The sequence below is a fragment of the Macrosteles quadrilineatus genome, unplaced genomic scaffold (assembly GCF_028750875.1).
Source record: "Macrosteles quadrilineatus isolate MER2022 unplaced genomic scaffold, UCM_ALF_1.0 Scaffold_1__1_contigs__length_201487025, whole genome shotgun sequence".
In the NCBI taxonomy this organism is placed as follows: Eukaryota; Metazoa; Arthropoda; class Insecta; order Hemiptera; family Cicadellidae; genus Macrosteles; species Macrosteles quadrilineatus.
Window position 1 is genome coordinate 68,823,247 of NW_026542594.1, and position 24,575 is coordinate 68,847,821.

The 24,575-nt window shown below is 35.5% G+C and overlaps 1 protein-coding gene across 1 annotated transcript; it reads right to left on the reverse strand.

The window, feature by feature from the left end:
* Positions 1 to 2,589: 2,589 nt before the first annotated feature.
* Positions 2,590 to 22,668, reverse strand: LOC128983528 (uncharacterized). Its single transcript, XM_054402831.1, has 4 exons — positions 22,171 to 22,668; positions 12,077 to 12,192; positions 4,245 to 4,593; positions 2,590 to 3,139 (listed from the first exon to the last, which is right to left on the reverse strand). Coding segments are annotated over exons 1-4 (873 nt in total). The 5' UTR covers positions 22,578 to 22,668; the 3' UTR covers positions 2,590 to 3,138.
* Between the last annotated feature and the right edge of the window lie 1,907 nt (positions 22,669 to 24,575).

Sequence of the window (24,575 nt, forward strand, 5' to 3'; positions counted from 1 at the left end):
ATCATTTACATTGTAATACGCTACAATCGTGTTTGTATATAAATTATTCTTGTTTTTTGTATTTTTTATAACCTTTAGTAATGTCGCATATTTGCGACGCCCGGTCTACAGCGAAGACAATAGTGAAAATTATCATAGTTTTCTTGAAATAGACTAAGCGTCGCATATATGCGACAGTTCATTTATTTGTGTTTTAAGGTGAAAGTAAGTAAAAAAAATAAACAGATTATTCAAGAACAGTTTATAACTGAACAAATATAAAAGCTACATAGGACAATGCAGCATACGTACTGCATACATACATACAGTGATGCAGAAAAGTAAAAGCCAGTTTTTCCAACTGTTATATGACGTCACCAATCATCATATCCACAGACCAAGCGACGCAGTTGTGCGTCAGACATCTCTGTAGACCACTGCAGGGAATTCAGTGCCTTCAAATAGACCACTACAAAGATATAAGCATTTTAATAACATTAGAACCCCGACGCAAATATGCGTCGGCAGTCTATTTTAATGTGACTAGCCGTCGCATATATGCGACGGCAGTCTATGGGTGGAAACCGGCCGTCGCATATGTGCGTCGCTGGTCCATGTGAATGGAAAATTTCGTACTATTGCAGTAGCGAACGTGTTAACATAAGAAACACACTTTAAATACAAATGCAAATTGTTAACAACAATATTTAATCAAAGAAAAATCAATTAAATAACACTATAACAATAAGCTGTTAAATTATTAACTCATTTTTCGTTTGATTAGATTATGCATACTGGTAAATCAATTATTGCCATCTATACAAATAATTGGTTTTTCTTTTCCGAGTCGGGTTAGCTCTTTTACCAGAGCGATTTTCATAATTTTGGCCTTAAGCTGGGTTTACACTATATGTAGCTAAACCTGCTACATAGCAGATTTGTGTAACATCTAGCAATGTTATATAACATTTGCTAGAAGTTGAAAAATTACCTTTACTAAAGTGCTATATAACACTGCTATATGTAGTAGATCCTAAAATTGTGCTATCCATCGGGAGTCGGTAAATATCAAAAGAAATACGTGCTACATCTAACATTGCCATATGTAGCAATGATTTACATATATTTTTCGTCTAGCATCTGCTATATGTAGCATTTAGTGCACACAGTTCACAGTTGTAGCCTCTTGGGTGCGAACGGTTTTGCTCAGCGATCTTCGTTTACAATGGAAGGACTGGAAACGGAAAGTGACACTGCTAGGATCGGGATGATATTATAAACTTAATTGAACTGTTCCGTGGACAACCGGCGTTGTGATCATACGTAAAACGTGTTTGAAGTTACCGTCGCCTTATTTAGCGTTTTAATTATGGATTGTCAGCGTATTCATCATCATTAAGGTCCTGCTACACTGTACTTATGTCTCGAAGCAAGAAGCGGTCAAACCTAAAACTTGCTAAAATCTTCGCTCCCGTCTGACTTCCAAGATCACCACGATAGCTGCCACGAACAATGTCTCTTCAGCGCACATTTCGATACGGAATGCGAATGAGGTTGTGCTACATATAACATATAGCACGAGCACCAGAATCACTAAAATTGTTTGTAAATTTTTCATACAGAAAAAGTTATAAAGCAATGTTATATAGGAAAAGTTATATAGCAGGTTTTTCTACATAGTGTAAATCCGGCTTTAAAGTAGAGCTATGGACACACCATAGATTAGCTATTAAGCATCAACACTCATTTTGACGTATATTTTGAGTTATGCACAAACTGCCTCCCTGTACATTACTTACGGGAGTTAAATTTGTTTTTTTCGAGTTCGTTTGGCTCTTCTACCGGACCGATTTTCATAATTTTGGTCTCAAAGCTATGCAAGCTTATATTTGTCATCATTAATCTATTAAATCAGTTGTACAAAGATTTTTAAAACTGAATTACTAGATTTAATTGAGGTGGTTGTGTAAAAATACTTACCAATTGAAAATCAATAAGACAAATGGAAATTTGTTTAGTCTGCAGGTTTGCGGGGGTATTTTGTACTACGATCGTATTTCTAAATAGTGCTTATAACCACTATTATAACATTTTGCAGCATTATATTTCCTATAATTTGATACCCAAAAAGTTATTTTTACGATTATTAAAATGTTTACACTTTTTCAAGATGGCGGCCAAAAAACGTATTTTGCGCCACAGTACGGATGTATATTTTTAGTATGTTGATTAGATGCATACTACCTACCATTCACAGCAAAAATCATTTGTGTAGCAATTAGCTCCACCTTAAGCTATATTTTCGATTATTTCTACTGCACTAATATTTTATACTATATTCCAATAAAATCAAATACATTTATTGCCATCAACATTAAATACATGTATAGCAACATCATACAGTTATAATATTTATAATATCAGGGATATTGTTGATATTTAGGCCTATGTTTATTTTTTCTCGTATCGATCAAATTAAGCACCACGAGCAGTGCTCGGTCCCCTGGTACTGTTACTTAATGGGTTTAGACCGTTTAAATTTACTTTATTGAAATGTTCCACTGGTGGAGAAACAAGTGCAAACAAAGAAAAAATTGAATACAAAGAAAATTAAAATAAATACTTTTATTTCAATATTTACAAATCAGATGTATGAACAAATACAAAGGAAGGAAAACTATCCTAGTATTATTTACAATATTTCACATAAAGCCCTGAGAGAGTACTTGATAGAAGTTCATTACAGAAAATTTTAAAATATTTAAACCAATAACTACACGATAGCATTGACTTTTGGATATGTAGCACATGACAATTAATTATTCTTCTTCGCCTTTATTGATCTGGTCTTTGGTACAATGTGTAGAGAGAAGGAAAGAGAGATCGTGTAACTTTGACAAAGTCCTTGAGCAACTGTATACAATATTTTATGATAAAGTAAAAGAAAATCAGTCAAAATACCAAGTACAATATACAATACAAGAAATATCACTTCATTCTAGGAAATAAACTATTTGACTAAAAAAGCTATTTACAGCCCAAGATGAGATGGTTTCTTAAATCATAAATAACAATAAATATGGAGTGGGCAATCAGCTGTGGATGGAAACAGTCCGTTGTCTCATGGCATGATCCTCAACATTTGGTATGTGTTGACAATCTGAAACAGTAATTATATCATAGATAAAACATACTCCCCAACTAAGTACATTTCTCATCCTTATGGAACAGCTGGAGCCAATTTTATTCTTAGTTCTGTCCGGTGCACTGCAGAGGTCGTGTTTTGATTACGATTTGTTTCTTGTTATTTCAGTAGTTTTAACCTCGTTTACCAAATAAAACGATCTAATCATAAACAATAACTAGTCCCCTAGTTATACTGTATAACCAAACAGTAAAGCACAAATCATGAAACTCCTAAAATAATATCAAAAAAATTTTGTTGATAATAGTGATCAGTGTGACCGGACATGAACCAGACATGAAAAATTATAGCTTCAAAATTTACAACGGGATGAGAACTCTAGGCTACTTGTGTTGGTTGTTCTCTATGATTATATTTTACATCTCATAATAATATGTAGGTTTCAAGTTTATGGTACTAGTAAAAAAATATAAAGCAAATTGAGTCTTAATCCTGGGACCATCATAGTGGGCAATGCCCAACTGCACCGGCAGGCAGTTAAAACGAGCATTGGCTTTTTCAGTAACTAGCTTAATAAGTCCTTAGTTCTAGCATCATAGTAGATTCCTTTATTTACCCTCTGTTAACTTTTTCAGGGACTCGTTCAAACCTTTAAGATCTTTAAAGCAGTCACAATTTTCATTCAATTTACATGGCATTTGGCGAGCACCTCCTTTGTTTATAATTGGACGACTTTCATAGCAAAAAATCAAAATACAATAGTGATGGCCTCAGGATTTGAAGCTTAAAAGCGTAAAATCTTTCAGGCTAAAACGGGGTTCACCCCGATTTTTTGAAAGGAAACATCTGCCCAATCCCTCCTGGGACCCCACCCTGATATACAATATTGCTGTTTATTTTTCAATATTTTTAGTTGTGAACCCTAAAAGATCCTATAATGTCTCTCAGGCCCCCACATTAAAAAATCCAGCCTTTTGTTGCTATTTTTTGTGTACTGTCCAATTACTGTTGATTGTCTCTGGAGATTGAACTTACAGAAACCCTTGAAAGTTTAATGTCAAGGATTGCTCTCATATTCACTGTACCATCCTCCCCTTACCCACACTCCCTTGCCACCTACCAGTGGACTACCGCAGTGTCTGGTACATGTGCGCTGTAAGCGAGTGTATGGGCGTCGCTGTTGTCCAGACTACGTCCCCATCCAGAGCTCAGATCATGGTGTCCTCCTGAGCTGTGCACCTCGCTGTGAGAGTGGTGAGGATGTGCAACCACCTCGTAGGTGACATGTCTCTCCTGGGAGAGCAACTTCTTCAGCCCTATCACTGCTGCCAGCAGGAAAGCCAGTTTGGATACTAGGAGAGCCTTCCCCACAAGTAAAGCCAACGCCTTGAATGCCAGCACTCCTACCATTCCAATCTTCATGATACCAGCTGCGATCACTGGTCCCATATTCTTCATTTTCCCTCTTCCTGTAACATTAAGAGTATGAACGTTGTTCAAAATTTCACCTCATTTTGGGAGTATGTTTTATCCTATCCTATATTCTAATATGAGTAATGTTTGCTTGTATGCTTGCTTGCTTGCTTGCATAAAGATCTCGAAAACGGCTCCGACGATTTTCTTCAAATGTTGAAAATAGTTTATTCCTGGCCTAAAAACAAGTTTACTGCAGTTAGAACTGCAACCAAAAATCTAATTACGTAGAAAAATAAAACTGAAAGTCACATTTTTTTAACATTAGTCTTATGGGTTGCTAAGTAACCATGTTGGTTGAATTAAATAACAAGGAAAAAGTAAACAAAAGACTTGTAAGTTCTAACACATGTGTTCATAAAGGCATCTACACACAATATACTAGACTAGGGGAAACCCGTCGAAATCGACGGTTACTTTCAAGGCTTAAGTTAATTCATCTAACTGCGATAAATTGGGTGAAATATACATATTTTGAGCATTTAGCATTGTTTAAAGGGTAGTAAGTGTGAAAACAATAATGATTTTAATTGCGTTAGTTGCCAAATTTGGTTGATCATTCAATGATTAAAATATTTCCCATACCGTACGTCATTTGACTCATCGGAGTTATTATTAGTATGTTATATGATATCTCTTCCTTTGGAAGAACCTTTAAATAGTATTAAAATCGTATTGGTGGGTCTTTTGTAGCTAAACACTTCTGTGATTTCATCAGTGTAATATGATTTTATTTGAAAAGAAAATATTTTTTGGGAAGAAATGTTCTAACTTCAAAGGGAGGTATGTTCGTTACAGTGTAAGTTTGATTTTTCCTTCGTCACGTAGCGTCAGTTCATATCGTACTTCTGTGCCAATGAATGAACCCTCTAGCATAGTTATGAGAAATTGATTGTGGGGTTACTGTTAAAGCTGGAATTCCTTGACATGGGGGATGTCAGTTAGTTGTCTCAGACTTATCAATAACATAAAGTTGTCAATATAATCTCTCTACGGAATGATAGGTGTAGTGGAATACTTGAAGTGAAGTTGGCTTTTATTCTTAAACTGTTAGGGACCTCCTAGTTTATATGGTCTTGCGGCTTCATTGGCAACAAATAATGCAAATGACATAGCAATGGGACATTTCCAAAAAGAAAAAATACTGTAAATTGGCTGTTGCGTATATATTGACGTTTACATATTGTAAATCAACGTATCTTATAAAGGATTATGAGGTCTAGTTTAAAAGGAATATGACCTTTCTGTCATGACAGTAGCTGCTAAAATAGTATTTTCTCTTTGTACCATATTTTACAGCCAAAATGTCGTGTTATTTTCAATAATGTTACCAACCCAGTGCGCCAAAGTCCGTAATATAGGCAGGTGCAAATAATTTGTCAAGATGGGTACCATTTTAGGCAATGTTTCTATGTTTGGATTTTATTAGACTTGATAAGAGCAGATATTTCTACATGAATATTTGATATGTGTAGAATAATATGATAAAATTTAGGCAAAAGTGGTGAAAAAGGCAGACACCAACCCGTACAATAGATATAAGATAGTTCAATAAGAAATAATTTAAGAATTTCTGTGAGGATTTTCCACTGATTTCGTAATAGAACGTTTTATTGCAAAACATGACATGATAAAGAGGAAAATTAATTTTAAAATCAGAAAATAACATTGCAAATACTTATTTGGTACAATTCAGTAACCCAATAAATATGTGTGGTTTGAAATACAATTTAAATAAACGGTATCAGCATTCTGACACATACTTTCTCCCATAAGATTGTCAACAACCTTTCTCATGAGTAAGCGGTAAGAGTAAATATACGGAAATCGGATTTGTTCAATTTTCTTCAGAATTTAAAGGACTATAACATACTAAATTTTTATCAAAATCGTTCTAGCCAATTTTGGGAAAATCCGATTTTTCGTTATTTTATGGGGATTTTTATGGGAAAATAACATAATTTACTATAACTTTTGAACCGTAATTTTTACAGAAATGGGATTTGTACCATTTTGTTTAGAATATAAAGGACTATAACATACTACATTTTTATCAAAATCGTTCGGGCCATTTTTGAGAAAATCCTATTTTTCCAGTTTTTTATGGGGTTTTATGGGAAAATCCCCATTAAAAAAATAATTTTCTAAAAAATGACAAAAACTATCAAAATTGTAAGGATCATAACATACTCTGTTAAATCAAAACCGGATTTTTGTCTAAAATCCTATTTTTTTGTTATTTTATAGGGGTTTTATGGGAAAATAACATAATTTACCATAACTTTTGAACCGTAATTTTTAAAGAAATGGGATTTGTATCATTTTGTTTAAAATATAAAGGACTATAACATACTACATTTTTATCAAAATCGTTCGGGCCATTTTTGAGAAAATCCGATTTTTCCAGTTTTTTATGGGTTTTTATGGGAAAATCCCCATTAAAAATAAAAATTTAAAAAAAAATGAAAAAAACGCCTGGAGATACCATGGATTAGAACCTACATACCAAATTTCATTGAAATCGGACCACAGGTGTAGTCCCTAGCTCTGTACACATCCAGACACACAGACACACACACACACACACACACACACACACACACACACACACACACACAGACATCACTTCGAAAACCACTTTTTTGGGTCCAGGGGGACCCAAAACGAATATATCCACTCAAAACTCAAACTCGAAAATTTTGACGAAAACAATACTTTCTCCATATACTATGGTATAGGGGGAGAAAGTAAAAATGAACAGCTGTTTTATTAAAAAGTATTATTCACATGACCAAAATGTAAACAACTCTGTGGAGGGATCTTTAAAGGCTTCTGGGGCCGAGCCCTAAGGGATTTTGCTTAGTTTTTCTTTTGATATCTCATCTACAGACCAAGACCTTTCTTTGGACACCTCTACCAAGTTTCTACGCCCAGCCGTTCTCTCAAATTAGTGGGGACAAAGTTCCCAATTAAATATTTAAATTCCCCCATGTTAATCTTATGGGAGAAAATCCAACTTTGATGGCCTGTGGGGCAAAGCCCGAGGATTTTTATTACATGAATTGGTGAAAGGGGGCGTCTACACAAAAAATACTTTATTTTGACACGTCGTTTGTAAAAATCCGTCCATTATTAACGGAGGAGTAGTGTTTTCAAGAAATCGCCTTCACGTATTATATATAAGGATATTACAAAATACAGTACAAAAGCAAAAACATCACTTGTTACTATTGAGCAATGATTATACTGAAGCTTACTCCATACATTGTAGTAAAGGCTAACTTAGCAGTGCGGACTGTGGGATCTGTTATGACGATTAGATTAAGGTAGATTTCCCATCCTTATGGAACAGCTGAAGCCAATTTTATTGTTGGTTCTGTCCGGTTTTCTGTAGATGTCTTGCTTTGTTTACAATTTGTTTCTTGTTATTTCAGTAATTTAAAACCTCGTTTAACCAAATAATACTATTTAATCATAAATATAACTCGTTCACTATATTACCGTACTATATTACTATCGTTGGCTATATAACCAAACAGTGAGACACAAATAATGAGAAACTAACCCTAAAATAATAGAAACAAATTGTAAACAAAACACGACATCTACAGAAAACCAGACAGAACTAACAATAAAAGTGGCTTCAGCTGTTCCATAAGGATGGTAAGGTATCTGCAATCCTAAAATGCTATGGGAAGGTAAGGAAACAGGTCCGCGACGTAGGAAGTGGTGAAGTAAGTAAGTAGTCAATGCGAGCTATCCTGAGTGCGGGAACTGTTTATCACGATTAGATTAAAGTATCTGCAATTCTAAAATGCTATGGGAAGGTAAGGAAACCGGTCCGTGACGTAGGAAGTGGTAAAGGAAATACTGTAGTAAAGGTGAGCGGTCCGGAGTGTGGGAACTGTTTATGACGATTAGATTAAGGTATCTACAATCCTAAAATGCTATGGGAAGGGAGGATCCCCAGGTACTCTATGGTAATATGCGCTAAGTGTCTTATATAATCAATGCGCAATGGTATTCATCGGAATGTCATTTTCTTTTTTTCGGTTTTTTTAGCCTAATTTGATAGTGTACTGTTATGTAGATGGTTTGTCATAACCATAATGGTATGAGTCTTGTATTTACATGTTTGCTGTAAATTAGTAAAACTGCCATGGCTACTTGGCAACACATAAGGCCTTTGTAAAAAACTCCAATTTAATTTAAAGTTTTTAACGAAAAAAATAATTTTTCCAGAACAGGGCCTAGCATAGATATTGCTTTTAGCCTACAAGTAAGATATTTCTAACAATTTAGAGGTGATCGTTGGCGCTGCTTATGAAATCATTGTTCCCACACACGTTACTCGTATTACAGTATAGAGTATAGGATGTCAATAGAAAACAATTAATTGATTGTGAAAAATGAAAAAAAAAAACTCAGGTTAATTGGGCGTAGTATCGTAATTTGATTCAGCTAATGCCATATTCAATCACAACAGTTTGCTTCAAACCTGAAAAATAGTTTCTTGATTCTTACAGTTGAAAATCTTATTATTTTGCAAGACAAATCGTATTCGTTCGTTATCGTTTAATGTTTAGTATGACCATTTTCACTGATTCTTAATGATATTTATGTTAGCTCCCTAAAAACATTGACTTCCTATCATCTACTAAATAGACAACCTGTTATTTATTACAAAGTACATCAATCAAACTACGGTACCGATATTCTTTCCTTATTGATTATAGTTTACTAGGCGAGACCCGTCGAAATCGACGGTTACTTTCAAGGATTACGCTAATTCATCTAACTGCGATAAATTAAGTGAAGTTATACATATTTTGAGCATTTAGAATTGTTTTTTGTTTAAAGAGTAATAAGTGTAAAAACAATAATGATATTAATTGCGTTAGTTACCAAAAATGGTTGATCATTAAACGAATAAAATATATTCCGTACCGTACGTCATCGGAGTTATTATTATGGTTCGGCCGCTTAGAAAACGACCTGCGCGCTAACGCTAAACCAATGCTGGAGGAGGTCGCTTTCTAAGCGGCCGAACTTATAGTATGTTATCTGGTATCTCTTTTTTTGGAAGAGCCTTTAAATAGTATTAAAATCGTATTGGTGGATCTTTTGTAGCTAAACACTTCCGTGATTTCATCAGTGTAATGCAGATTAATCTATGATTTATTTGAAAAATATCTGTTTGTTGGGAAGACACGTTCTAACTTCAAAGGGAGGTATATCCGTTACAGTGTAAGTTTGATTTTTCCTTCGTCACGTCGGGTCAGTTCATATCGTACTTCTGTGCCAATGAACAACACTCTATCATAGTTTTGAGAAATTGGTTGTAGGGTTACTGTTAAAGCTAGAATTCATTGACATGGGGGATGTCAGTTAGTTGTCTCAGCTTTATCAAATACCTACATTAAGTTGTCAATATAATCTCTCTACGGAATGTTAGGTGTAGTGGAATATACTTGAAGTGAAGTTGGCTTTTATTCTTGAACTGGGGCCTCCACGTTTATATGGTCGCGCGGCTTCATTGGCAGAAAATAATGTAAATAACATAGCAATGTGGCATTTCCAAAAACCAAAAAAATACTGTAAATTGGCTGTTACGTAAATATTGACGTTTACATGCATTGTTAATCAACGTATCCTATAAAGGATGATGTGATCTAGTTTAAAAGGAATATGATCTCGCTGTCATGACAGTAGCTGCTTTAATAGTATTTACTCATTGTGCTATTTTTTACAGCCAAAATGTCGTGTTATTTTCAATAATGTTACCAACCCAGTGGGCCACGGTCCGTAATATAGGCCACTGCAAATAATTTGTCAAGATAGGTACCATTTTATGCAAGGTTTCTGTGTTTGTATGTTATTAGACACGGTAAGAGCACAATAAACTTCTTCTGCAGATGAATTATCTGTTGGAGAAGTATGATCCGAATTATAAAATGTCACAATGCGAGTTTCAGCGTTTTGTAACTATAAAGGTAAGTTACAGAGATTTTTTTATACTGCTGCTCAGTGCACTTTAAGAATATATTTTTTAGAGATAAATTAAATGGTTTTTGTTGCTGAGTAGCGCTAGTAAACATGCACACCCTTTTTCGTTAGTCTTGTAACATTCCAAGGCTCTCTAAGAGTTCAAATTCTTATTTGTATACATATCTATATTATGTTTTCACTAAGTTGAATGAATACATCGAAGTAACCTCTCTGAAAAGTCGGAGCAGAGCCCTAAGGGAATTTACTTCTTTTTTCTTTTGATAAATGATCTACAGACCAAGACCTTTCTTTTGACACCTCTACCAAGTTTCTACGCACAGCCGTTCTCTCAAATTAGTGGAGACAAAATTTCCAATTAAATATTTAGATTCCCCCATGTTAATCTTATGGGAGAAAACCCAACTTTGATGGAAGATCCTGCCCAAACTAATAATGATTTCAAAAAACCTAAAACACTTTGCAAAACTTCAGATCAGGGCCATTATTTTGACATTTTAATCATCAAAATTGGTCCAAAAATGTGGGAGGAGTTCTGTTTACAAAAATCGGCTTAGCGTATTATATATATACTAGCTGTAACCCGCGGGCTTTGCCCCGTTTAACTTCTTAATTTTCAAGATGATCTCGTTCGCATGGCTCAATCACGTCCTGGTTGAAGTTCGTTCGCTACGCTCACTCACCTTTAGGTTGGAGCTCGTTCGCTGCGCTCACTTGCCTTCAGGTTAGCTCGTTTGCTACGCTCACTTGCCTTCAGGTTAGCTCGTTCGCTACGCTAACTCGCCTCCAATTTGAAGTTCGTTCGCTACGCTCACTCACCTTTTGGTTGCAAATTAGCTGTTGTCATAAATGTAAAAGAAATAATAGTGCTGCCCCCTGTTGGTAATCCTTGTAACTTTAATGCTATTGAACATCATAGAACAGAACCAACTTGTTTAATTGAAACAGCTGTTAAGATTCATTAATTCCATTTCTCATAAGGTTAACATGGGAAACTCCAGAGCCACTGGGGCGGAGCCGATTGGACGGATCACGAAATTGATGGTGTATAAACCTATTCCATGAAATTCTACACGTATGTACCAAGTTTCGTGGCAATCGGTTCAGCGGTGTCTGAGTTTATCACTGCCAAACAAATATTCAAACATCCTCTTTTATACTTTATAGATAGATAGATGTGAAATAAAAAATGCTAAGGTGTCCTGATTACTTTCAATTTGGCTTGAATAAAGTGAAGTTGGCTTTTTCGTTAGACACCAGTAGTGTAATTTACCCCAGCGCATACTATCGGTGGTTCAAATCAACTCAATTAAATACGTCCATATTTATTCTAAAACCGGCTATAGCTTTAACATGGATCGGGATGTCTATAGTTGTATCCATAGTCAAGCAAACATATAGTTTAAGCCCAATCTTGTTTTCAATAGATCTTCTTAGGTAACATTAGATTAATAATTGTGTTTCTGTGCCTACCTGTCTCCAAAGCTTTGCCGGCTCGTATGTTCATGCCCAGCTTGAGTGTTCCATCGTCCTCCGGAGTAGCTGACAACACTAGGTCCGCCTCTGGCAGCACTGACCACTTGATGGACCTGAACACAGCATGTATATAACTTTGTAAATTCGTTTTTTCTTTCGAAAGGTAACCTAACAGAACCACAAATAACTATCGCCCTGGGAAATCTTTCAAAAAAGAATATGTATAGTAACGTAGTTAAATAGTATATTTCGTAGGGGGGTATTGTGTGGTCAATGAGGTTTTGCTGGCAAAGATTTGTTCACACAGTAAATAAATAAATAAGGTCCTTATTCATGAGCGAATTTCAGTAGCCTAACTATACTGTCTTACAAATTGACTCAAGTCAGGACTAAAACTAAACAAAAATTCTTAACACTACGAAACAAAATAAAAATGTAATTACTAATTCTTCAGGCAAGTTTTAAATATTTTGTAGTGATTTTGGTGTACAAGGAAGTGCATTGTACTGAGCCGGCCGGAAGTAAGAAAATCCCCTTCTACCAGCATCAAGGGAAGCAACAAGTCCTGTCTAGTTCTGCGCTCTCTCACGGCCGACCTCGCTTTCAGTTTTTCCTTTAAATACTGCGGTGCCTCAGTGACAAGTGTCTTGTGGACGATACAGGCAACCTGCTTATCACAGCTCTCCTGGATGGAAATTGTATTCGACATTGTGATATGATCATATTTTTTAAGGTTGTATACGAACCTTAGAGAGCAATTCTGTAGCCTATGTAGTATAGTGATCTGTTCTTGTGTTAAACTGCATCCAAAAACAGGTAGGCAGAAATTTAAGGTAGGGGAAATCAGGTATTTGACCTACCTCAACTTGATGTTTGCTGGGAGCAATGTTCTAAGCCTATTAAGAACTTTTAATTTTTCCTACAGTTACCTAACAATGTACATGTTCTCTCACTGATTTTGGAAAGCAAAGTGGCCAATTCGCTCATCAGTGAGACAATGTTAGGATTTTCTCACTCTAATTACTTTGTCTCACTCTAATTACTTTGTCTCAGGCCTACCATACACGTTCCGGTTTTCCTTCAGTATACGGTTTTCCGGACTGTACAGTCCTGGACTGAAGGAAAAACTGAACGTGTATGTCGATTCCTTCAGGCAGATCGATGGCCGGACGGCCGGACGTGAAACACATCCGGCCAGGCCCGGCCTTGAGGCCGATTTGAACGTGTATGGCGAATCCCGCAGTCCAAGACAGTGCTGCTTCTCCCCTCCCCCAATAAATTTTAAGCATTTTCGCATTCGCATCCTTTCTTCATCGTCCGTCTGGTGAAAGCATAATCGGAGTTGTGTTGTTTGTTGTTTTGTTGATATAGTTCTCGCATTTTGGCGTTGTAGTGTTGTGTAGTGATTTCGTTAAGTACTTCACATTAATCATGTCTACCTGGTCAAGAGACTTGACACTCGAATTCATAGAGAAATACCAAGGCCACGAATGCATCTGGAAAATAAAAAACAAAGAATTCCACAACAAGGAAATGAGGGAAGCAACCTATCAAGAATTATTGGATTTTGTGAAGAAGGCGGACCCAAAAGTTACAAAAGACACTGTGGTTAAAAAAAAAATTAAGAAGTGCGTTTAGAAAAGAGTTGAAAAAAAAATAAAATCGTCTCAAAAACTCCAAACTGTGCAGTTCCGGACTGAGCGTGTGTGGAGAGGTCACGACTCCGGCCAAACTGTGCAGTTCCGGCCTCAAGGCCAGGCCTTAAGGCCGGGACGGAACGTGTATGGCAGGCCTCACTCCATATTTGCAACGTGAAGGCACGAAATAGTGAGCGCGTAACATGCCGACAAGGTCGTATGCGCGCGAAATACGTTGGCAGCACCGGCTGTAAATCAGCTGGTCAGCTGTTGTACTGTTGTATCATTAAATTTAATATTTAAGTTCACTTCTGTGCAAAAATATGTTACGTTTCTTAACCAATTTATTTGTTTTAAGGTAACGGTAGGAAAAATATAATGTGCAACTCGAGTGCAAAGTGCAATTGCTCACTAGTTGCACAAATAACTATTCCAACAACACATTTGCTTATCTGTTTGACATGGTTAAAAAAGGTCAGCTGAGAGTCAATCGCACTGACCCATGGTGGAAGGAAAATGTACTGACTGAGATCGTCGTGTTGAGTGAGTATGAGTTATCTGAGTGCAGTGGAGTGAGTTACAGTTATGTCAAATTCAAGTCAATACAAGAAATCCAAAATCCAATCCAAAGGGCTCGAATCAAATCGTTACGTGTGTGTGTTGTTTGTGTTTTCGTTCTTTGTAAAGAATTAAGTCAATCGTTGTTGAAATGTTTATATCATAAATTTGTGACAATAAGGATAATTATTGTAAGTACAAAAAAATGTTATTCTTGTGTTAAGCTAGTTTTCTCATAAATAACGGAAAATTGGATTTAAAAATGGCTCAATAGATTTTCATTAAATTTTAGTATAACTATAAACAAAACAGTACAACCCACATTCCTGTAAAAATTACGGTTGAAAGGTATTGAAACATTTGTGGTTTCCCATTAAAAGAAAAAATACCCCCGCCGCAGCAAACCTGTAGATTAAGCGGATTTCCATTTGCCTGAATTGATTTTAAAATAAATCTATCTATATATAAAACTAGGATGGATTTGAACTTTTGAGAAAACCATAAGCCGCACACCTATCAATCGCATACTTGAATGAAAGGTCTTGCTGTGAAACTTCCCCGAAAAATAAGTTTTTCGATAACCCCTCTCCAAAGGGGAGGAACATCAATTAATTAAAGGACTGTTAAAACATTGAAGATACACCAGCTGTTAGATTTGTTTTTAGCGAATTTTTCTATAATCTACCGCAGGTCTCATTATAAGACCCGCGACCGATTTAGGCTACTTTTAGCGAATTTTCAGTACCTATTAAACTACAGTACCTTTTAATATTTTACATTAAAAAAAAACTTTTACCATCCCTGTTGCAGCAAACCTAAGTACTTATTAAACTAATTCTGTTTAAATAGGGAATAAATGTGATATTTTTAAGGAGACATTTTATTTTAAATCCAATCAGGCAGATGGAAATTCGTCTGCAGGTTTACTGCGGCGGGGGTATTTCGTTTTAAGGTCTCCAGAGGCCAAAAACACCATCAATTCAAATTCATATATACACACACATATATGTATATATATTTACATATATACTAGCAGAGTACCCGGCCTTCGTACGGGGTTGGCATATAAGTATGCTTATTGCAGTTATGGGAGGGGACGGCTTAAGAAAATTTTGTCTTTTAATTTATACGGTATCCTATAGTGTAGCCACGGTGTAGCACACATCTACCATAGTTCTAATGTTCTACCACTGCACCTAAACCATGGATAAAAAGTAAGTTCTCATAGTGTACCTCATCTTTTTGTTGTTATTTAATATCATAGAACCAACTTGTACAGTTGAAACGGCTGACAAAATTCTTTAATTTATTTAAATATGAATACTCATAAGAGGTTAACATGAGAAACTCCAGAGCCAGAGCCACTGGGGTGGTGCCTGAAAGGATTTTTGAGGAAAGCATATGTCTATATGTTAATCGGGAATGTCAGCTATCATCATACCAAATTTCAATCTTGTCAGTTAGTATTTTAGTAGTATATTAGTATTTTTCGCGTTTACTTGTCACAAACATCCATCCATCCATACATCCAAACTTCCTTACCTATAATCGTAGTATGATAAGTAAACTGTTGTAATATTGCTTGTTTATGGATAGATTTTTATCACACTTGGCAAATTTATTTATTTCATTCTAAGCTAATAATATTTTCCTAAAAATCACACTTCGTTACCCTCCCTGCAGGCAGCTAACCTAGGTACTCGTTAAACCTAATGTCATTGAATTAGATTTAATTAAAAATAAAGTCACACAAATGGAAATTAGATTTGGCTGCAGTGGGGGTATTATTGATTTTGCTTGTTTGTTTACTTTTCCTTGAGTTAACCCTTTGATTTAAGGTACCATAGATTTCTATATTGCATCAAGAGTTCGATTATTTTCCCTTGTGACTGGGATTGATCCATTGATCAAATTGATTTACACAAAGAATAAGTGCTTAATCAACCAGCAGTTTGCATTGGACGAGGCAGGGAAGAATCGCTAAAAAATCTTCCCTGTGTTCTCTCCCCGTGGCAAGGCACGGGCAGAACAACTAGTTTGTGTAGTGTAAACAATTATGACCAGGCTAAAGATGCTTTCAGAGCAGTAAATAAAAGTCTAATCGGTATGCTCTTTTGCAGAGTCGGCGTCTATTTAATCGGTCAAACTTTAAATAGGACTCATCGAATAAAAATACAGTAAAATTCTTTATAGATCGTTTTATAAATACAATTTATAACTAAAATTGAAAATTATAGTTTTTATGTTTTTAAGACAAGCAGTTTTGTAAATTAAGTTTGGATACTGTCCGCTTAAGGTTTGGATTGCTTATTTGATTTTAGATTCAGACTGGATAATTTTTTCATTAGGGGCGTAGTAATTTATTTTGTACTTCAGTGCATAAAAATATTGACATTATTTTGCAATGAATAGAATTGGAAACACAAACTGTGTATGTTTATAAGCCATATAGCTTACTTTTGTAATTAAATTAGCCACACTTAATCTTAAAACTCATATTTAATTTTTTATATTAAACTTATAAAGATAGTTTTTACATCCAAAGGTTTGATTTAGTGCACAAAACATGAGTATGGCTTGGGCTTGAAAACGGAAACAATTCGTTCCACGATAGTATTACGATACTAAATTGTGCCTTATAAACGCATGGTTAAACAACTTATTTTGAATTAGATTAAGTACAGGGTGATTGGTACTCAGTGTGACAAATTTTTTTGTTGTAAGTACAAAGTAAATGAAGTGTGATAATGCATATAAAAGGTCCCAAGTCTAAAAACTAGCTTCCCGAAATAGTAGTTTACGCAACGGTTGCGTTAAGTGAGTCTTTACGACACGAGTAGAAAATTTAAGGCACGAGCCTTGGCGAGTGCCTTAACAACTTCTACGAGTGTCGTAAAGACTATTAACGCGAGTTGCGTACACTACTTTACCTACGACCGTTTTTTTATTACTATCAATCTGGATTTAATTACTAACAATCACTAATGATAACTTTTTAGAGAGGTTATGTTTTCGTGTATTGTCATTGCCACTGAAAGTGATGCAACGACTTGTTGTATAATCAGCTGATTTCCTGTAATTACGTGTTTTTTAAACTTCGTTAAATATTACATTGCTAGCAGAATTCTTACCATAAATAATATTGTATCAGGTACAATTCGGCAAATATTTAATTTATTTTTGGACTTCCACCAACTTAATTAAGAATACGCGAGTATCAACATGAACAAGTCGGATCAACAATTAAACTGGTCAACTGATCAGCTGATCAGCTGATTAGTTGACGTTCGAAGCATTACAATTTTAATTCTTTTCTCTCAATACTTGAACCTCATTGGTCCGTTACCTGTGTGGATATGAGAAAACTATGCGGATATGAAATGAAACTATGCGGATATGAAAGTAAACAGCTGTAAAGTGAAACTTTTCAATTCTAAGAACTAAACTGAAATGGCTACTTTAAAAAACGGTCGTAGGTAATAGTTATTTTTGTAACTAGTGGTGAAAGTGGCACTTTGCTGCACACGAGAGCAATGTTTACGCACGAGCCGCAGGCGAGTGTGGAATGATCTTGAGTGCAGCAAAGGCCTTTTTCACTCGTGTTGCACATTATATTTTTCATACAGTCACTATAAAGCATATAAATAATTAGTCTTTCAAACACTATTCAACAAGTTTATAGGTTCAGCTGGCAACACAAATAGGTGCCCTAGAGAAAGTAGTACCCGGTCCGTATCACTCTGCTATTTTTTTCTCGGCAAGAAATGTGCTCCGCGTTTTGAGAATATAGTTCCGTATGTTTTCGTAATTTTAAGTGGTTTCCGGGCCTAAAAAAATGCTTTAAAGTTATTTTCTTGTTTATTAAGATCGTAGGAATGTTTTAAAAATGTTTAAAAGAAAAGTCCAGAAAGTTCAGAAATACCGAAACTATAAACACGAAATGACAGGTTAAATCGTAGTTATAATAGTCAATCAGCTGCTCATAGTATTATTATCTTTAAGTGTTGCCAACCTATTTCCAAGCGTACACGGATTATGTGCATAATAGAACCACGCTGTTTTGTGTTGTTTCGTTGGAATCCTGATGTGCGGCAAAGTATAAACCGTACGACAAAGTATAAACCGTACGGCAAAGTATAAATATGCAGCAATTAGCAGCGTTTTGTACTATAAACAGTACAAGGAAGCCAACTTTGTCGGGTGACTGTAGGAAAAATTATTTTATGTTTTTAAAAAATAACCATGTTTTCAAACTTAATACAGCAATTTCTCAATTACCTGTATATGGATTTGAGTATATAATGTCATTTTCGCGTTCTGCATTACATTTTGAATAAGAATTATAGCAAATGACGGTGGATCAATCGTAAAAACTCCATTGTAAATTGCATAGATTCAAAGATAAAAATTAATATGTTTGATAAAAATTAAAAAATCATTGGTCTATTGAATTTTTCCACACCCTGTATACAAGAAAGTGTCCGAATCCTATCCATATATACTTATTTAATACGCAAGCAGGGGTTTTGTGACAATTACTCCTCCGAAACTACTGAACCGATTGACATGTTTTTGGTGTCATTGGAAAGAGCGTAACGTGAAGTTGTGCAGGAAACTATCTTTTCATGGAAATAATTAGAGAGTAATTCCCTAGGACCCTTTAAAGTTTTGTATTTCTCCATAAGATTAGCATGGGAGATAAAATTGTTATGAAACTCCAGCTGTTGTCAGAAATTAAAAGTGAGAAGAAGAACATATGTTAATAGTAAACAGTCAATAAGTTTGCTAATTTAACAGTTTGCTACAAACATTTACTGACTTAGTTAAAATTAAATATTTACTATTTGAATTTGGGTTGGCGTAAATATTACAATGGAAAAACCGAGAGAGCCTGGACAAATTGATATAATCTGTTATGTACATCTTGAGTATTTCCATAATCTTTGAGTCGAATCTTTTAAAGTCATAAGAAATGATGCCTGTTATTCGTTTTAAAATAACGCCTGTAATACTCAGCAATTGCTCGAATTCGAGCAACAGTGACACTAGTACTTATTTAATACGCAAGCAGATTTTTTGTGACAATTACTCCTCCGAAACTACTGAACCGATTGTCATGTTTTTGGTGTCATTGGAAAGAACGTAACGTGAAGTTGTGCAGGAAACATTCTTTTTAAGGAAATAATGAGAGAGTTAGGCCCTGGAGCCCTTTTAAGTTTTGTATTTTTCGATAAAATTAACATTGGAAAAAAATTTATGAAACTCCAGCTGTTGTCAGGAATCAAAAGTAAGAAGAAGAGCATATAATAATTGTAAACAGTCAATAAGTTTGCTAAATTAACAGTTTGCTACAAACATTTGCTGACTTGGTTGAAATTCGTTTTAAAATAATGCCTGTATACTTAGCATTTGCTCGAATTCGAGCAACAGGGACACTAGTATGTTAAAAACTGCGCCATTTTATAAGCTTTCCAACCATATGCTACACTTTTCAGGTTTAGATATTCTTATGTTTGTTTTAGTGGTTTGAATACCAGAAAACAGGGAACTTTTTTTACTGTTCAAGCTGAAACAAAAATACAACTTTTGTTTAATACACACCGACTTTCTAGGTTTTATATGTTAAAGACACCATGTTTTGTAGTCTTCAAACCACTAAAGCGTACATAAGCAGACATAAAGCTCAATAGTGTAGCATATGGTTGGAAAGCTTATAAAATGGCGCAGTTTTTACCATATTCGGACACTTCCTTTTATACAGGGTGTGAACAAATGCAATAGACCAATGTTTTATTTTTATTTTTATCAAACCTCTTAATTTTTATCTTTGAATCTATTTACAACGGAGTTTTTACAACTGTACAAAATTTAATGTAGAACACGAAAATGATATTATCTACTCAAATCCATGTATAGGTAATTGAGAAATAGCTGTACTGTATTATGTTTAAAAACATAGATATTTTTGAAAAAACATAAAATAGTTCTTTGGGAAGCTAATTTTTAGACTTGGAACCTTTTATATGCATCATCACACTGCATTTACTTTGTACTTACACCAAAACATTTTTGTCACACTGAGTACCAATCACCCTGTATAATTTAAGTACGTTAAAGTTACAAAAATAAAAATAATAATACCCCCGCCACAGCAAAACTGCAGAGCAAGCCAATTTCCATTTACCTGGCTGGAATTACACTAAATTGTTACCTTATAATTGTTAGATTTATTTCTTATTTAGCCTAAATATCATTAATGATTAATGAGAACGTAAGTATGCTGCCTCAGGGAAGATAACAAGGTGTGATTTTGATTAAAATATTGATAGCTTAAAATAAAATTTTTAAAAATTTCAAAATTTCATGAAAATATGTATATAGACAAGCAAGCTACAACAGTTTCTTTATTCTCCATAAGAATAAAATGGTAATTTTAAATTCACGCTTTTTCGGATTTTTTTTCTGTAACCGTTAGGTATACAACAACGTTTCATTATACTAAATTATTAGTTTTTTGAGCCCTACAAAATAGATTGAAAAGAAATTGCAAAAGTTCATGTTTTAGGGTGAAAAATGGCAAAGCCAATTTTTACCCCGTAAAATTTCCTTATAACCCCTGTACCCATAGTCCGATCATGCTGGTTTGCAAACTCGTTCGAATTAATGTAGGTTTACACGTTCATAACAAATTTCATAAAAATCAGATCATCAATCAAATATTAACTTCAACGGTACTACTGTAATGTTTAATTCTTTAATTATATTATTAAATATATATAATACCCCCGCTGCAGCAAACCTGCCGACTAAGCGAATTTCCATTTGCTTGGATTGATTTTCGATTAATGTATGAAATTAACATTTATGTTTCGAGTACCTAGGTTAGCTGCTACAGGGAAACTAATAAAGTGTGTTTTTTTATTAAAATATCAATAGCTTAGTATGAAATAAATAAATCCGCCAAGTTTGATCAAAATATATCCATAAACAAGCCAACTACAACATTTTACAATATTCTCCATAAGAATAACATAGGAATTTTAAATTTACAATTTTTTGAATTTTCTCTGTAACCATTCACCGTACAAAAACACTTTGGCATACTAAATTATTTTTGTTTTTAAGCTCTTTAAAAGGGGCTGGAGAAAAATTGTTAAATTTTATGTTTTATGGGTAAAAAATGAGAAAAACAACATTTTTACCCCATAAAACCCCCCGTTAAACCCCGTTCCCATGGTCCGATCATGCTGGTTCGCGAACTCATTCAAGGTTATCCCGCTTTACACCTTCAAACAAAATTTTATCAAAATCGGAAAAAAATTGCTCAAGTTATCGTCCGGCCGGACTCAAACATATATACATATATAAAAATTTGAACGAATGGTGTTTTGGCCTCTAGGGAAATCAAAATGAAAAAGTAAATCGGTCCCGGGCCTAGGTCTTACCATGAGACCTACGGTAATAGCTACTTCCCTATAGGGAAATTCTCTAAGATATATATATAATATATTATATGAATTGGAACGAATGGTGTTTTAGGCCTTTGGGGACCTCAAAACGAAAAAATAAATCGGTCCCGGAATAAGCTATTACCGTAGGTCTCATGGCAAGACCTATTCGCTAAAATGTAAAAAAATCAATACAGTAGGTAGAATCGGCTAATGAAGAAACGCAAAGAAAAGTACCAATAAACTATTGTTTTTGATGAGTACATTAATTACATTTCAGATGTTAAATTGTTACTATCGGTACTCAAAAGTTACATCCATTAAAATCGGTCTAGAATAAAATAAAGCTTGTCAATTTAATGTAATTTAATCGACGAAATTCACTCACTGCTTATATTACTAAAAAAAATACAAGCAATATCCAACAAAATTCTATGCAGTATCTTACCTAGACCGAACAAAGTTCCAGAGTTTGTTGGCGATGAGTAGTCCCAGCTGGCTCTCGTCGGAACCGTCGTCCTGGAGGTTCCTGGAGATGGGTGACTCCTCCTCCACCACGGCGGAGGTCTGCGTGATGACCAAGGAGTCGCCGACGACGATGGACGACTTCTTGAGAAGACGGTTCATGTATGTGACCAGCTTGAGCATGAGACAAGAGGAAGTGTCCCTCTGACTACACTTGGCGTTCAGCTTGGTCATGAGAGTCTCCTCGTTGGCTGGGGCTGGGGCTGGGGCGGAGGCGAGTGTATGATGGGAGACCTCGTTGTCCAGGGCGCGGCCTTGGGGCAAGGCCCCGGCCACACTCAACATCACCACCAGCAGCAACGTCGCGGACTGTAGTCGTCGTCGTGCCATCGTGTGCAGGTTGGAGGATGTTGCCCGAGCGGCGGTCAAGGACACTGTGGACTCGCTCTAGGTCTCGGTCACTCTTTTATCTCCTCGCTCCTTCTCCTTCTCACTCTCACGTTACTAATCGTCGCTGTAAAATTTGATGTAAAAGTGAAATTTACCGTCCTGATTTTCATCCGCGGAGAGTCCTCGCAGTGTTCTGGTTCCCGGTTTACTCGATGATTAATTGGTTGACATAAATATGTGAAGGATCGTCATAATAAATTAACAGCTTTCCTCCCAGACCAACGTTGGTATTGACAGTTGCGGGCAGCCTCAATGAACATCACTGTACAAATGTTTATACAATTTTAGGCTAAATTAAAAAAATCAATAATCAAAGGAGTATAATTTCAAAAAAATGTATTTTGAAATCTCTTATGAAAATACTGAAATTTCCAATATCTTAAAGGCCCGTTTTGCCAGAAGCGTCTCGTGCGTCTGACGCTCAGCGTCTATCGCTCCGCGTCAATCGCTGCCCACTGCTTTGCATTGTTTTAGGTTAGTCTATTTTGCCAGAAGCGTCTATCGCTGCAGCCGCCAGCGTCTGTAACTGAGACGCAAGCGTCTGACGCGGACCACTGCTCCTGGAGCAGACGGAGACGCAGTCGCTAGCGATTATTACTGGAATAAGCACGTGTTTAGTTGTTGACTTAACTTTTTGTTTCTTTAAATAAGCTGTGTTTGAAAGTTTAGTGACATGTCACAAACAAAGTGGGGATTCAATAGTGAAGAAGATGAAAAACCGATTGAAGCCATTTCAGCACACGACTGTTAAGTCAATTGTTAATTGATTTTCAATGAACAATTTAGAATATCCCTCTTCAGGCCTCTTTAAAAACATAGTACGCATTTCTTCCCTAGGTTTGCACAACATTTCTACTCATCATCGTCTAATCCCTCAGCTAACCAATACTTTACTATTTGCTTTTTACAGGTCATTTTCAGAAACACTCCTTTTGCCACCAAGTAAACCACTTACTGATCAAATAATCGCAAGGAACAGACGCTTCTGGCAAAATAGGCTCGAGCGATAGACGCTGAGCGATTATCGCTCTAGCGATTATCGCTGAGCGTCGGACGCACCAGACGCTTCTGGCAAAACGGGCCTTACACTTAATAAATATAACGAGGAGACCCGTGCGTAATTAATAGCTCATGTTAGTAGTGTTCGGTACTAGGCTATAAGGCAAAACAAATTCAAGGTTTATACTTGAAAGTGTTAGACAGTTTACAAATACACGAACTACTCTTTACAACAACTAGCTGTGTGCCCGTTCTACGCACGGGATCTTGTAGTCAGTTAAAACCTTCTTATATTTAGAACAGCAGTTAGTTTACATATTTCCAGATTTGCTGGCAAAACTATTATAGTATAGGACATTTTACAAACCTTCGCAAATACAATATCTGACAATTTCAAGCCAAAACAAATTATTCGCAATAAAATGTCATCAGGATCGTGTTGGTACATATGTTACATTCAATGAATAAACAAAAAAAAAATGCTTTATAGATCTATGAAGCATAGCCCTAAGGTAGGTATATAATTTAAAGTGACTCTCCACACTGGTTGAAAGAAGTTAAAATACTACCTCAACCTCACCATTGACCACTTTATTCCTGTTGAAACTTTCATTAACAAAGGTGCTCTTATCTTTTCCGTGAAACACTGAGAAATCTCTTATATTAATACGTGAGGGCTGTTTTTTGTGAACAAAACTCCTCTTTTATTTCTGGACTGATTTTAACGTTTGAGGTGTCAAATGATTCGTCTCAATTCGTAGTTTTGCATAAAGGTTTTAGAATTTTAAATCTATTACCCTTAAGGGCACGAGACGCTCTCAAAGGTCGCATTTCCCCCATAAGAATTACATTGAAAACTAATTTAAAAACAAAACAGCTGTACATAAAAATAAACTCACCAGATTTTTTGGAGTAAATATCGATGTTTGTAATATTTAT